This window comes from Triticum urartu, chromosome 7A (assembly GCF_056163025.1).
Source record: "Triticum urartu cultivar PI428250 chromosome 7A, HENAU_Tu73, whole genome shotgun sequence".
Taxonomy (NCBI): domain Eukaryota; kingdom Viridiplantae; phylum Streptophyta; class Magnoliopsida; order Poales; family Poaceae; genus Triticum; species Triticum urartu.
The window spans coordinates 687,995,832-688,011,479 of NC_141879.1; the positions used below are offsets into that span (position 1 = coordinate 687,995,832).

General features: G+C 43.1%; 2 protein-coding genes across 2 annotated transcripts; one reads left to right on the forward strand and one right to left on the reverse strand.

The window, feature by feature from the left end:
• Positions 1-4,288: 4,288 nt before the first annotated feature.
• LOC147961539 (uncharacterized) lies at positions 4,289-6,780 on the reverse strand. Its single transcript, XM_087537680.1, has 2 exons — positions 6,608-6,780; positions 4,289-5,285 (listed from the first exon to the last, which is right to left on the reverse strand). Exons 1-2 carry the CDS (start codon positions 6,728-6,730, stop codon positions 4,431-4,433), a joined length of 978 nt encoding a protein of 325 aa, XP_087393806.1. The 5' UTR covers positions 6,731-6,780; the 3' UTR covers positions 4,289-4,430.
• Positions 6,781-14,297: 7,517 nt separating this feature from the next.
• Positions 14,298-14,891, forward strand: LOC147961540 (uncharacterized). The gene has a single exon (XM_087533855.1). The coding sequence runs from the start codon at positions 14,298-14,300 to the stop codon at positions 14,889-14,891; it is 594 nt and encodes a 197-aa protein (XP_087389981.1).
• The last annotated feature ends 757 nt before the right edge of the window (positions 14,892-15,648 follow it).

Sequence of the window (15,648 nt, forward strand, 5' to 3'; positions counted from 1 at the left end):
GCCTGCTCCTTCCTTGTTTGATTTATCTTCAGGCCAGTACCTTGTTCCGTTAGAGGCTATTCACGCCTACCGGAACCCTACATCAGCCACAGAGCCAGAGTCGGAACCACAAGTTGATCCTCCACGACAGTCTAATCACCATTGGGATCCGGAGATGATTGCCAACCAGTGGCAATCAGAGTCTTCTTCATCGCAGTACGACCCCAACTATTATTATGGATATCCGCTAGGCCAACCGTGGCCATAGAACATCTTAGGCCAAAAGCCTAAGCTTGGGGAAGTACGCATTCCTCACCGACATTATATTCATGTTCACACACTCATTGGTGGATGTCGGTGCTCATACTTTTTCACTGTAATATCCATACTAGTTTATTTCCCTTTTATACTTTCTTCTTATGTGTTTGATAAACCTTAAGAAAAACCAAAAAAATTAGTTGTAGCTTTTAATTAGTTTACTTTCCATGCTTGTAGTAGTAATTAAAAAGAAAACCCAACAAGATTTCCTGTTCTTCTTTTGCTTGTTGGGAGCTTTCCCTTGTAAATAGTTTTATTTCTTTTCTTTTCTTTGGGGGTCAATAGGAGAAGACCATAATTAAATTGTTAAAGTAGCTCTTATATGCATTATTGTTAATCTGACAAAAGAGCCCATATTGCCTTGTCTTCTCCTGTTTATTGAATGCTTGCATATTCCAGCTTAATCCAATGCACGTGCACTATTATTATTATTCACACTATTCGATTGTGCAAGTGAAAGGCAATTATGACAATATATGATGGACTGAATGAGATGAAAAAAGCTGGTATGAACTCAACCTCTCTTGGTTTTGTAAATATTATTAGTTCATCGCTCCTGATTCAGCCCATTATGAATAAACATGTTTGCAATGACAACTAGAGATCATAGTTTCTTGTGCCATGCTTGATTAGCTAGGAGCTTATAATGGTTTACCTTGCGTGCCAACATGCTATTAAAATGGTTGTGATGTGGTATGATAGGGTGGTATCCTCCTCTGAATGATTTAAGTGACTTGACTTGGCGCATGTTCACACATGTAGTTGAAACAAAATCAACATAGCCTTCACGATATTTATGTTCATGGTGGATTATATCCTACTCATGCTTGCATTCGGTGTTGATTAATTTTAATGCATGTTCATGACTGTTGTCGCTCTCTAGCTGGTCGCTTCCCAGTCTTTTTCTAGCCTTTTTCACCTGTACTAAGCGGGAATACTTCTTGTGCATCCAACTCCATAAACCCCAAAGTTATGCCATATGAGTCCACCATACCTACCTATTTACGGTATCTACCTGCCGTTCCAAGTAAATTTGTATGTGCCAAACTCTAAACCTTCAAATAAATATCCCGTTTTGTATGCTCGAATAGCTCATGTATCAATTAGGGATGTCCGTATCTTCCATGTTAGGCAGGTTATTCTCAAGAGGAGTGGACTCCGCTCCTCACTCACGAGAAAGTGGCTGGTAACTAGAATGCCTAGTCCCATGCTTTATGCAAATCAAATCAAAATAATTGCAAACAAAACTCTCCCTGGGATTCTTGTTAGTTGGAGTCACTCGTTGTTTCGAGCAAGCCATGGATTGATGCTTGTTGGTGGAGGGGGAGTATAAACTTTACCATTCTGTTTGGGAACCGCCTATAATGTGTGTATCATGGAAGATATTGCCATCTCTTGGTTGTTATGTTGACAATGAAAGTATACCGCTCAAAATATTATTCATCTCTATTTCAAAACCGAGCTCTGGCACCTCTACAAATCCCTGCTTCCCTCTACGAAGGGCCTATCTATCTACTTTCATGTTGAGTCATCTTCTTATTAAAAAGCACCAGTTGGAGAGCACCACTGTCCTTTGCATTCATTATTGTTATTTTACATTGAGTATGACTTGACTGGATCTCTTTTACCATGAATTACAATTTCTAGTCAGTCCTTGATCTTTAAAGGTGCTCTGCATTTATGTTTTGCGGTCTTAGAAAGGGCTAGCGAGATACCATCTTGTTATAACATATTATGAATGTTTTGAGAAAGTGTTGTCATCCGAGATTTATTATTATTGCTTGCTAGTTGATTATGCCATTGATATGAGTAAACTTGAGACCTAAGCGTTATTGTGAATGTGGTTAGTCATAATCTTTGCTGAAAACTTGAATGCTGGCTTTATATATTTACAACAACAAGAGCGAACATAGTTTGTAAAAGTTTTTCTTTATCACTTTCAGTTTGTCAACTGAATTTCTTGAGGACAAGCAAAGGTTTAAGCTTGGGGGAGTTGATACGTCCCTGACGTATCTACTTTTCCAAACACTTTTGCCCTTGTTTTGGAATCTAACTTGCATGATGTGAATGGAACTAACCCGGACTAACGTTGTTTTCAGCAGAATTGCTATGGTGTTATTTATGTGCAGAAACAAAAGTTCTCGGAATGACCTGAAACTTCACGGAACATCTATTCGGAAATAATAAAAAATCCTTGCAAAAGATGAAGACCAGGGGGCCACCACCTGTCCACGAGGGTGGGGGGCGCGCCCCCTACCTCGTGGGCCCCCTGGAGCTCCTCCGACCTCAACTCCAACTCTATATATTTTGTTACGGGGAGAAAAAAAATCAGAGAGAAGAATTCATCGCATTTTACGATACAGAGACGCCGCCAAGCCCTAAAACCTCTCGGGAGGGCTGATCTGGAGTCCGTTCGGGGCTCCGGAGAGGGGAATCTGTCGCCATCATCATCATCAACCATCCTCCATCACCAATTTCATGATGCTCACCGCCGTGCGTGAGTAATTCTATCATAGGCTTGCTGGACGGTGATGGGTTGGATGAGATCTATCATGTAATCGAGTTAGTTTTGTTAGGGTTTGATCCCTAGTATCCACTATGTTCTGAGATTGATGTTGCTATGACTTTGCTATGCTTAATGCTTGTCAGTAGGGCCCGAGTGCCATGAATTCAGATCTGAACCTATTATGTTTTCATCAATATATGAGAGTTCTAGATCCTATCTTGCAAATCTATAGTCACCTATTATGTGTTATGATCCGTTAACCCCGAAGTGACAATAATCGGGATACTTACCGGCGATGACCGTAGTTTGAGGAGTTCATGTATTCACTATGTGTTAATGCTTTGTTTCGGTACTCTATTAAAAGGAGGCCTTAATATCCCTTAGGTATCGTAAGGACCTCGCTGCCACGGAGGGTAGGACAAAGGATGTCATGCAAGTTTTTTTGCATAAGCACCGTATGACTATATTCGGAATACATGCCTACATTATATCAATGAACTGGAGCTAGTTCTGTGTCACCCTGGGTTATGACTGTTACATGATGAATCGCATCCGGCATAATTCTCCATCACTGATCCATTGCCTACGAGCTTTCCATATATTGTTCTTCACTTATTTACTTTTCCGTTTCTATTGCTATCATCACTACAAAATACCAAAAAACATTACTTTTGCTACTGTTACCACTACTATCATATTACTTTGCTACTAAATACTTTGCTGCAGATATTAAGTTTCCAGGTGTGGTTGAATTGACAACTCAGCTGCTAATACTTGAGAATATTCTATGGCTCCCCTTGTGTCGAATCAATAAATTTGGGTTGAATACTCTACCCTCGAAAACTGTTGCGATCCCCTATATATACTTGTGGGTTATCACACGTCCTAGCAGAACGGTCGCGCCGAGCGCGTCCTTCGCACTCTTAATGACTGTGTCCGCATGTTGCTCTTCCACTCCTACGTGCCTCCTCGGTTCTGGCCGGACGCGCTTGCGACCGCCAAGCTCCTCATTAACATTCGCCCCTGTCGTTCCCGCTGGAACTACACTCCTCACCAGCTCCACTTCGGTGCGGTTCCATCTTATGATGGTCTTCGCATCTTTGGGTGTCTCTGTTACCCTAGCACCGCGTCCACTGCTCATCACAAACTCGCACCCCGGTCACTTCCTTGCATTTTTCTTGGTTATCCTCCCAACACCACAGGTTACCGGTGCTATGATCCAGTGTCCCACCGCGTTTTCACTTCGCGGCATGTGTACTTTGATGAGCTGGTGTTCCCGTTTCAGCAGGTACCGTCACCTTTGGCGTCTCCTTCAAGCTCCTGATGTTGGAAAGTCCATGACCTGCTAATCGAAGATGAGCTAAAGAGAGTTGCCAGTCTAAGATATTACATGACAAGGCTTAAGCTGATGTCCAACACACAAATATATCATTATTATGTTTCACTCAATGGATACAACCATATAATTTTTCTAGACAGACGATAGCAGACTTGCAAAATAAAAAAATCAGAAAATAAAGATGCAGGTACTAAAGAGAGACATCATTTTTGCAAGATAAAGTAAATAGGCGTGCACGATTACTAAGGCAAACCTCAACCATGCTTGGGAGGTGCCGAATGCCATAAATTACGCTTGATCCTTGGATGGTGGTGGTAGTGCAGAGTTGGCGACGGCTTGACCAAGCACCACAACTGTTTTTTGGAGATACTCGAGCTTCTCATCACAATCTCTTATAAAGTGGTATAGCATGTCCACACTGTGGTAAAGATCTATGATGGACGCCGTCTGATCTTGATTTGTTGCTCTTGCTACTTTGTATTCTTGGGAAGGAGTTGGAAGTACATGCTTGATAGATTGTGTTGTAGACGAGGGCCGTTCTCCTGATATTTTGTCTTGCCTGCATGGTTGCTTTGGTAGCCCAGACACTTTGCAGTCTGGTCCAGGCAACTCATCAGTGAAGTTCACCACATATTGCCACTCTACTTTCTTCTTGACGGCTTGGCAAAGCACCATGACTTTTTTATGGAGATTCTCGAGCTTCTCATCACAATCTCTCATAAAGTGGTATAGCATGTCCACACCACGGTACAGATCCATGATGGACTCCTTGTGATCGTTATTGGTTGCTCTTGCTGCTTTATATTGTTGCAAAGGAGTTGGAAGTACATGCTTGATTGATAGTGCTGCAGAAGATGATTCTTGTCCTGATATTTTGGCATGCCGGCATGCTTGCTTCGGTATCCCAGACACTTTACAGTCTGGTCCTCGGAACTCATCGGTGAAGTTCTCCATATATTTCCACTCTAGTTTCTTCTTCTTGGATAATGGAGTTATCTTTGTCGGAGACTCCCATAGCCGATCAATCATCTCCTCGTCGGTGGACCATCCCTCACCATAATCTTTTTCCCTGTGGGAGCTGTCGCAGTCCCATAGAATTTCAAGGTTGTTTGATGAAGTCTGCGAACAATCCAAGGGAGGTACCTATTTCGTTGAAAATGAGATTATCAGGGTTCTCATTTTCAGTGAAATTTCAACGAAGTTCTGGAGATTACAACATTAAACTAGGTATTAATATTCAAAGTAGTCTCTTCTTAACTTAAAAAAACTTTGATACCCGCAAAGTCATGTAATTTATTTAACAATCAGTGCATATCTATATGTGATTATGTAAAATATTTAAGCATTAAAGAATAATATATTTCATGAATTAGTGAATGCATCGTTCATACCAATATAAATAACAAAAGACAAAACACAGATCAAGAAAATACTCATGAATGAACGCATTACATCTAGTAACACATTTCACATTTGTGAAGTTTTCCATGCACCAACGAGTTATTTAGTATATGTGTTTTGTACAAACTGTTTTGTGCAGTAACACTTTCCATGTGTGCCAAGCATTGTACCAATGAGCAGAATTATGACTTTTTAAGGTTTCTATTGATACAAGTAGTTTTGGCGCTAATAGCCGATGCAAACCTATAGGCAAAAAATGTACTTTTTAAGGTTTCTATTGATACAACTAGTTACCATGGTGTACGTTAACAGGGCATTAAACTCGAATGTATCAACACATTTTCGTACCCATGGGCCTCATCATTCAAGAAATTTCTGTCATTAAATTGAAAAATAATATGTCCTTTTATTTTCTGCAGGTATTCATAATACTATTTCAAAGAACTCAAACCATGAACATTCAGTCAAAGGAAGATGAAATTTAATTTATAGTAAAGAGTGAGTCAATAGAAGCCCAAAATAATACTGATTCACTAGAGGTCTGAAAGAAGCCACAATTTGAGTCATACTCCACCCATCCCAAATTACTTGTCGCTTAAATGGATTTTAGTGCTAGATACATCTATTTGAACAAGTAATTCGGGACAGAGGGAGTATTAATTAACGGCTTAAAATAGGTCATATGTTAATGAACATTTAACTCGCTGCAATTATTTTTTAATGCATGTTTAACAGTGGTTCAAAAGAAACATAGGTTTTTTTTTGCAGGTAAGAGAAGACATAAATTGATGTATCTTAGCATCTCTATGGTGTAAACGTTATCGAAACTGCACATACAATGTATTATCGAAACTGTACAAATTATCAAATGGATGCCCCATTTTACATATACTACTTGACATATAATACCTTATATCTGTACTTTTCCAACATAGTGTTTGACGTGGCTCGAGTTCATGTATCACTAGAACATTCAGATCTGAATATTAATCCAATAAGATGGAGTTACGTCGGGGAAAGTGTATGTGTAGTAAGCAAAGTACAATAAAAAAAAGCTGGAGTACCTCGGGGGTCGTGTTCCTCCCCGTCGCTGGGTGTCTGGTCTCGGCACCGAACTTGCCCAACTGGTCTTCGCTCGGGCCACAGGACCAGTTGTTCAGAACCTCCGCCGCGGCCTTGTTATCCATGGCCTCTGTCCCTTGGAGCCTCGGAGATTAGTGGATCTGCAAGACAGAGCAAGTAGTTTTTGTCTGTGTGTGACGAGGGGAAGGGGGCGGGGGCGATTTAATAGCGCGTTTCGGCAGTGTGGGGTTCACTGTCGCTGCTCACCCTCCGGCCTCTCGTGTGGCGTCGGGTACGTTTCCTCCGTTGCATACACCCGAGACAAATTTCCAGCTGTACTCAGTTTTATGTATACGGTGGCGATGAATAGAGGCGTGCCATGCATCGCACGCCATCTCTCACGAGGAACGCTCGAACGGAGATGCATGGGCTGCAAGGACATTTCAGTGTGGTCCCAACAAAAAAAAGACCGCGAGTCGCTTTGGTCAGCATTCGCGGGCGCCGAATCTCAATCACAAGAAATTAGTTGTACAAAAATGATAGGTTGGCGTGCTTGCTCGAAACTGGCTTTCTTCGCTCCCTTTATATAAATACTAAATTCACAAATGGAAAAAAAATCCTTCTACAAGCACGTGATAAGAAAAATGCGATCCGAGAGAATGTCACTTGGCATTAATCCAACACCAAACAAGTTAGCAGGAGTCGCCACACCTAACATAACATGATACATCCTACATGGCTAGGGCAAACTCTTTCCTCCAAACTTCATCGGCGGGCCCGTGGATTTGTTGACTCTCTGCTTGTCACTTCAGCGGCGATGGCTAGGAGGGGAATCCCGATGGCTCCACTCTGATTAGTAGTTTATTTTGAGATTCTTTAGTCCTCACAGGTGCGGTGCTCGTGCAGATGGCGGTGCTACTTTTTGAGTTTGCCTTTCGGGCTACAATTCTCCTGAGTTTGTCCGGCTACTTCACGAAGCTCCAGCGTAGATTCCAGTCGTATCCTTGAGCCGCGAGGTTAGAGTTTCTCATCCTATTGCGTTTAAGATGCTTTGTACTTCGGATGAACTTTGATAATAGATCTGGATCATTTCCAAAAAGGAAAAAACATGAGACACCCTAAACTACTGATCGTGATTGATGCTTAACAGTAACAATATATTAATCTTTAAGGAAAGCTGAAATAAAATTGCATCCCAAATCCTATATACCTAAGAGATTCATTCCCACCAATATATTTATCTAAACATGCAAGTTATCCACGTCATCAATCATACTACCTCAGTGAAAATTGTTCCCACGTCATCATGGAAATAACGTTTTGCTTTCCCATGGAACCCCTGCGTTATCCATTGGATCAGCTGTAGCGCGACGCCCACCCTACATCCGCGATAATCTCCACCCACCCTCTAACGTGCGCACCGCTACCCGCTATGAATGCAATCGTATTAACGCCCAGTGCAATCGTCTCCCCTTCCCATCGCATATTTTCTTTCTTTTCTCCCCTCTGTCGTTACTCATCTTAAGCAAGCGGCAACCAATCGATCCCTCCTTCAAAATTCTTTTCCCTTAGTGAGCAGCGACTGGGATCCCATCTACACGCCATGTGCTCCTCCGACCGCTGATCAGGCTCGCCTCCGCGGCACTCCAGGATTATCTGGAGCTACATTCCCCTTGCAAGTATAATTCCTGCATCATCAAGACGGTGGTGCCCTGGTCCTCCCACCCTGCCCATGTCTACTTTCCTTCCATGGTAGATTCAGCATCACTCCTCCACCGGACGTCTATGCCGCCCAACCACATGGGATAAATATGAGGAGATAGGTGTTTGATATGTTGCTAAAACTCCTTCAAACCCAATGGGAAAATAAGGAGAAAATGATGCAACATATAATGTTTATTGTCTCTTTTAACTCAATACGAGAAAACTCATAGAGTTTAAAGGACAATAAATATGTCACATATACTTTCTTAAAAAACCCTGTGGGGAAAACAGAAAATATGACATATGGTCTTGTGTTGATATTATCTCATTAAAAACCTTTATGAGAACCTATAAATTAAACTCATGAAGGGAAAAAGAGTATAATATGATGCTTTTAACAGGAACAATTCTGGAAGATACTCCCCCTGATTCTTGCATATTCTGAAGCCATCAAATACCAACTCCATGAACATATTTCTGGAATGTATAAGTTGGTAGAGACTTGGTGAACAAACCAGTCGCATGATTTGACTTGCAAGATATGCAATATAGCGATATTGCTTATTATGTAACATGTTTGCATCCGGGGAACACAAGAAACATTATCGTTGAGATAATGGTTGGTGGATGTAGCCATGAGGTCTGTTTCGAAGACTCTTCATGAGGGGGCTACCACACCTAGTAGGAACACTAAGCTTCTCTATGATCTGCCATAGTGGGGATCTGATCGATGTATCGAATGATATATGTGGTCACATTTTTGTGAAATTGAAAAACCAGTACAAGATGTTTGATGCCTTGGAGATATCAAAAGATATTCTTGAGTACCAACCAATTGTGTTTGGTGGGTCCAATGGCATTATGGAACGTTGAGTCCCAATATCTCATTTCCATCATCGCTTGGTCTAAATAGGCCTTTCTCTATGTCTAGAGAATGAACTACCATGAGAGTTATGGATGGATAAGATTTGTCCATAATAAATTTCTCCAATATATTTTGGATATAGACAACATAGTATACCATAATGTATGAAGGTGCTCAAGTTGTAGTAACCAGCGGTATTTTGGTTCACCCAAGTCCTTCATTTTAAACTCTGTCATTTAGATGATTACATGTGTCGTCATTGCAGACACAAAAACATGGATAATCATCATTGTAGGAGTAATCCTTGTGAATAAGGAACTCACTACGTCGGTTGTACCAAATGTACCAACAATAATAATAAGTCATATCGTGACTTATTGATTTTACACGATGTATGTTGCATTTTGTACTTTGATTCAAAATTGAGGTTCTGCCGGGAACCATCAGTGTCTGAATCTAGTGATCTACATGAAGATGTAATCACTACATCTATCAACTCCAGAGATAAATGATTTTGAACTGGCAATGATATAAATTATCGGAAAGAGATTCCACCTCTGGAGAATAGTTGGGTATCTGCGTGAACCCTTGTGCTACAATACTTGCTCTTTGTTTCACCACCTCTTTGTTCTCAGTTCTATTTCCAGAAGAAAACTGGTTTAGGTATTGCTTATGAATACCTTTCCATTATTGCGCAAGATCATTTCTACCTAGATTATACCCTTTGCTTGAGTTCAGTCCAAGTACTGTTGTTCACACTTTGCCATGGCCATGGTCTTTGGATCTGAATCACTTGAAAGGTTTTTTCAATCTAGTTGAGAAATGTATGTCGACAATTGTAGACTTCCGGTTATATATTTCTCCAGAATCTATAGTTGATGGAAATATCGTTACCCATAGTGACTGCTCGTGATTTCCCAATGCGATTGAGTCGGGTATTCCGATGTCCTGGTTATTTTGTGCACTATGACCTGGGTTGGCGGAGGTTTCCCATCCACTAGGTGTATACTACCCATCAGGTGTCTGTCAACATGAAGTTGACTTGCATTTACTGATTCACAAGCCTTGATATCCTTGCTTGCGAGAAGCTGAATCCTGATGTACTATTGTCGTACTTCTCCTCCTGTTGATTTGAACAGGGGTTGAGTTGTTTTAGTTGGTACCTACACTCTTTCCGACATATTTTTCAGGATTGTAGGATTATATGACACCTTTATAGTCAGTAAAAGAATCTGGCAGGTTATTTGCAATGTGTTGCAAATCTTCTGAATGCATGGTTTAGATCTTTGAGTACGTGGACTTGAGGCAGAAATGTGTTGAACATTCCATTAATTTCCTGGCATTCTTTATGGTACTTGAAATCTCCCCTAATGTCTGGAAATGTTCCTCATTGAATTAGCATAGTGGCCTTAAAAAACTGCCCATGCGAGGGGCTTGAGGTATTGACGGAAATACAGTTATTCCTCACATAGATCCCAACTATATGTTGAGGGGCCAATGATGTATGTCGGGTGGTGATATCGGTATGCAACCGAATTACCGCAGATAGGAAATACTTGGTAGATATCCACATATCAAAGATAGAGGGGAATAATATTATGCAGTTCTATCATGAGCGTGTAAAACCGCATGACTCCAACATAAAGTTGGCAAGTTGCAATTCCAAAGTAAAGATAATGTAATGAGAAACTCTTTGGATAAGATTCTACCAAACCATTTTGAGTCTAGACATTAGGAAAAATTGCTAAACTTCAATCCAAGGGCCATAGAGAAGGCACTCAAGAAGAATTCTGCAATGTTATCCATTTGATTTGCTTGAAATCGATGTCAAGATAATGAGCCAATGGTTTTGTGTGAGTAAAGAACACACTTAAGACCAGCATGTAGATATGTCTTTTAGAACCATGGAATACCTGAATAGTCTAGTCAATGGATGGGAAGAGCCACTTGCCTCAACTTGATGCATTCAAGGAGTCTGAGTGGTTCAGCGTAGTCTTTAAGGTGTGCGAGCCTTAAAATTAGCTTCCCTGTGTCACTTGTAGTGCACATAAAATTCAAATGGTGTTAGAATTTAGCATCATAATAATCATAAACTATTGGAATTGTTGATAGTTTCGGTTTTAACTGTCTCGATGACCAAGGCGAGTATGCCAAGTTTTTCATGTACAAGAAATTTTGGAAAACTATCTTGGGCGCAACATGTGCTACGGATTTTGTAGTATGTGTGGTACAATCCAGATGATACATAGAGAATGTGCTTGCCATATTCGTTGCATATTGTAAAGAGAATGCATTTCTCTTTCTTGTCAGCATAAGTTTCGCTATGGAAACCATTTTGACGAATATCTCTATAGCTTGGTAGGGTACGAGTTAAACTTGGGAAGCAATGAAGCATCCCGATGTTACTCGAGTACCCACAGGGATAGTAAATATGACTTGAGTTGAGCCAACAAATACCTCATCGCGTCTAGCGATTTTAAAATATCACCTTTCTCTCAATGAGAGTGGAAACATTGGATTTCCCTGAGTATAGAGTTTGTGGTGCATATGTCCACAAGGCACATATCATTTCTCATCGGATTGACTCCCGTAGAAATCTATATATAGACATGAAGATTCTCAAGAAAATCACTATCGGATATATAGAATACATACAAATGAATTTGTATCAAAGTGCTGATACAATATATTGTGATATACAATATATGATGACAACAATAATCATGTCCTTATTAGAACATCATAAATGGACATAAATAAATAGATCACTAAGGAGACTAAGGGACTAAATGTATAGTCTCCAAACATGTCGGTTGATGCATATTCAACCATCATTCTCTCCATGCTCATAGGGTCTCATGACAGCTTGATGGTGTCAGGTTGAGGATTTGAAGTGAGTTTCAAACCATTACCCTTAAGGTCCTTTGCGTCGCGGTGGCGTGGCTTGGGTTGCATGCGCTATCCCATGGGATGCAAGAGTGATCTTAATGTCCATGACCCGCTTAAGTAAGTTCTGGCCATTGAGGGTAAGAACCTCAAATTGTTAGCCATCGATTACTTATAGGGGCAAGCCAGAGATAATTAATTTACAAGAAGTAAATTAAAAACCATCATGGTTTTGTAATAAGAATGCAAAATTTTGACTCAAGTGTATAACTTGAAAATGCTCAACCTCAATTGTGGGAACATAACATATTGAAGATCATACATATCTCACAGTAATAGAGATAGTCTGCAGATGGGCAGTAGATCCAACTCATTACCTTGTGTTTTCCTAATATAATGAGGGAGATGTTATAGTAAAAAATTTGCAAGTTTGTTGTGCGGGAGAAATCATTCTCGACCGTTGTGACATGTTCATGAAGAATGTCAATGTGGTAAACACATAGACCATATCATCCCCGGTGAAAAACCGGTAATTTATTTATATTACAGACTGCGTAATATAAATACACTTAATGTTGCAAAATTAATAGATTTCAAGAAGATGGCTCGAAATCATTAGTGTGAATCTCAAATTGCTAAGGATGACACCTTGAATTTTGCATATGTATTTGCAAGAAATTGAAAATCTCAATTGCAAATAGACATATTAATCTCGACATGTAGCGAACATGGAGATACATACATTTCGGAATACATCGAACTCAACGGAAATATGTAATGAATAGTAATGATGTTTTAAACTTGATGTTCAAGTGAGAACTTGAATTGTGTAGATCTCAAATTAAAATAAGCTCTTGTATCAAATAGTAAGATAATTCAGCAAAGTGAATTAATATTTTGCGAGAGAAAATTAATCTCAATCACAATGAGATTGTTTTGCGAGAAAAATTTATCAATCGCAGATCAACATTGTTGTGCGCGAAAATTTAATCACAGTCGTAAAACAATGTCGTTGGATCGGTAAAGAACATGCCAGGCATTAACAACCATGTATCTCTGGAAATTTTAAAGTTCAACAGAAGATGATTTAAATGCAGATCTGGCCTAAACATGACAAATGCTAATAAGTAGCAATAGTTGTTGGAGAACTAATCTGTTAAAAAGCTAAAAATACAAGAAATTAAGCAAAATACTGCAAATTAGCATGAGCACCTGGTGGCTCAACCGCATGCAAATAGGACGCGTAGGGCAGCCCAGCCAGGTGCAGCCTGGTCAACAGAATGGATAAGGAAGAGCAGACAGGGATATCCACAGAAGGAGTAGATTCGATCCTTAATCCAAGACCGGAGGGACTCCAGCCGCGCTCTTCCTCGGAGGCACCTACGGCAGGTCGCCCGCATCACGGGCTACAGGAGGAACTCCAACCGTGCTATTCCTCGTTAGAGGAGTCGCCGGGGAGGCGGATGCCAGGCATGGCCCAGCGCCGCAGGGCCCCAAGTTCTCTCGTGAGCAGTGTGGCTGGTCGACGGTGGGCTGCGGCTGCTCGACGCTGTGGAGGCAGAGGCCAGGAGGCGCCGGCGAGTGCCTGTGTGCGGCGAGGGCGCCGTCTCGGTGCGGGCTGGGCGAGGCCTGGCGCAGGGTGGGCGCGCGCGAGGGCGGCCACGGCCTGGCACTGCTGGCCACAACATGGCGCAGGGGCCCGGCCACGGGTGTGGCGCGGGCGCGGCCGGGTGGCGGGGGCGCTTGGCGCGACTGCATCAACATCGACGACTGCGGCGTCGGAGGAGCTGCTCATGACGCGCATGCCGGAGGGCGACCCTGTAGAGAGCCGACGCCGCTGATCTGCATGGATGTGCGTTTCCGTCGCGGGAGGCGAAGCCGGTGGTTCCGGTCGCCTAGTCCAGTGCGGGGTCGAGGCCAGACGCTGAGAGCATCTCCAACAGCCATGGTAAAAAGCGCGCGTGGGGTAAACCAAGTCTTTTGGACGCGCGGGACGTTTCAGCGCGCTTCAGCGGTGGTGGGAAAATAGCGCGGGGAACGGTTTGCGCGCGCGCGGAAAAAGGCGGCAGGTCGCGCGCTTTTTTTGCTACACCGCTTTCGGCGCGCCTATAAAATGCGGCGCGCGTTACACGCCTATTGCACACGCTTCTCTTCCTCTTCCGTTGCCACACGCCCCTCCACCGCTTCCTCGGTTGCTTCCGTTGCCACCCGCGCCATCGCTCCAGTGCCCCGCCACCATGCCGCCGCGCCGCCGAGGAGTGTCGGGCTACCGCGGCGTCCGCCAGTGCCCCAACGGCGGGTTCTACTCGGAGATACGGTCCGGCCAACTCCGGCTCGGCCTCGGCACCTTCGAAACGGCGCACGAGGCCGCCCGTGCGTACGGCGCGGCGGCGTGGCGCCTAGGCAGGCCGCACCAGCAGATGAACTTCCACGATGTCCACACGCTGCAGCAGGCGCTGGACATCGCCCCGCCGCCTTGTCTTCGCACGGCACAAGACCGTGCGGAGCACGCTGAGCGGCAGAACCGCCTCCTCGTCGCCCATGAGGACGAGCGAGTCATGGCGGAGTGGCACCAACAACAGCCGGAGGACGTCTCCTACGAGCAAGCCTACTGGGCAAGGCGCCACGAGGAGACGCAAAGGCGCCGCGCTGAGCGGTTGGACAGGCGTCGGCGGAAGGCCCTGGCGCTATCCCAGTGTGATGTAGTTGAGAATGGTGGTGAGACGATCTTTACATCTGATGATAATCGTTGGGCAGACATGTGGCTCGATACCTCGGATCAGACCAGCGAGGATGGCGATGATGACGATGACGACGACGACTGGGAGTAGGCTGTAGCTGCACTAGTAGTTTTTATCTATGTCCTTGCACTATCTAAATAATTTTTATCTATCTATGCTATGGAACTATGTAAAATATCTATGTATCGTTTTTTCTATCTATGAATTTTATTTAAAAAAATGTACGCACTGTTTAGCACGCGCTGCATTTTAGCGCAGCCGCTGGAGCTACGCGCGCGCGCTCAATTTTGACGCGTCTGCTGGAGCCACCGCTGCCGGCCGCGCCAAACCAGGCGAACGGCGCGCGGCAAATGCCTTTTTTGCGCGCGGCGCGTTGCACGGCTGTTGGAGATGCTCTGATGGCAAGATGGCGATGAGCGCCACCACCAGTCCAGTGAAGATGGTAATGAAGTGAGGCATCGTACCTTTTGTTGATTCACGTTCCATAAAGAGAAATTTGGATCGACGGATGCCAATGCCCTTCTTCATTCCCTCGTTCACGTCCTCTGTGCTTGCGTAACTGCCGTATCGGGCATGGCCCTTCTCTTTCGCTGTACGCTGTCGCCGATAGAATCGCTCCGCGGGGAGCGTGCTGATAACGTGTTAGAAGAGTAATCGAGAGAGAATCGAAAGAGACAACGAATGATTCAACCAACTCTTTATTCCATCAGATTGGTTACATATATAGCATGTGAAAAGGTGCCTTCTGGGTGAAGACACAACCCTCTAGGAGCAACCGTCGTGCGGTCTCCAAAAGTGGAACAGTGGGGATTAACCTTAATTAACATTTAGTTAATTAATCTTAACA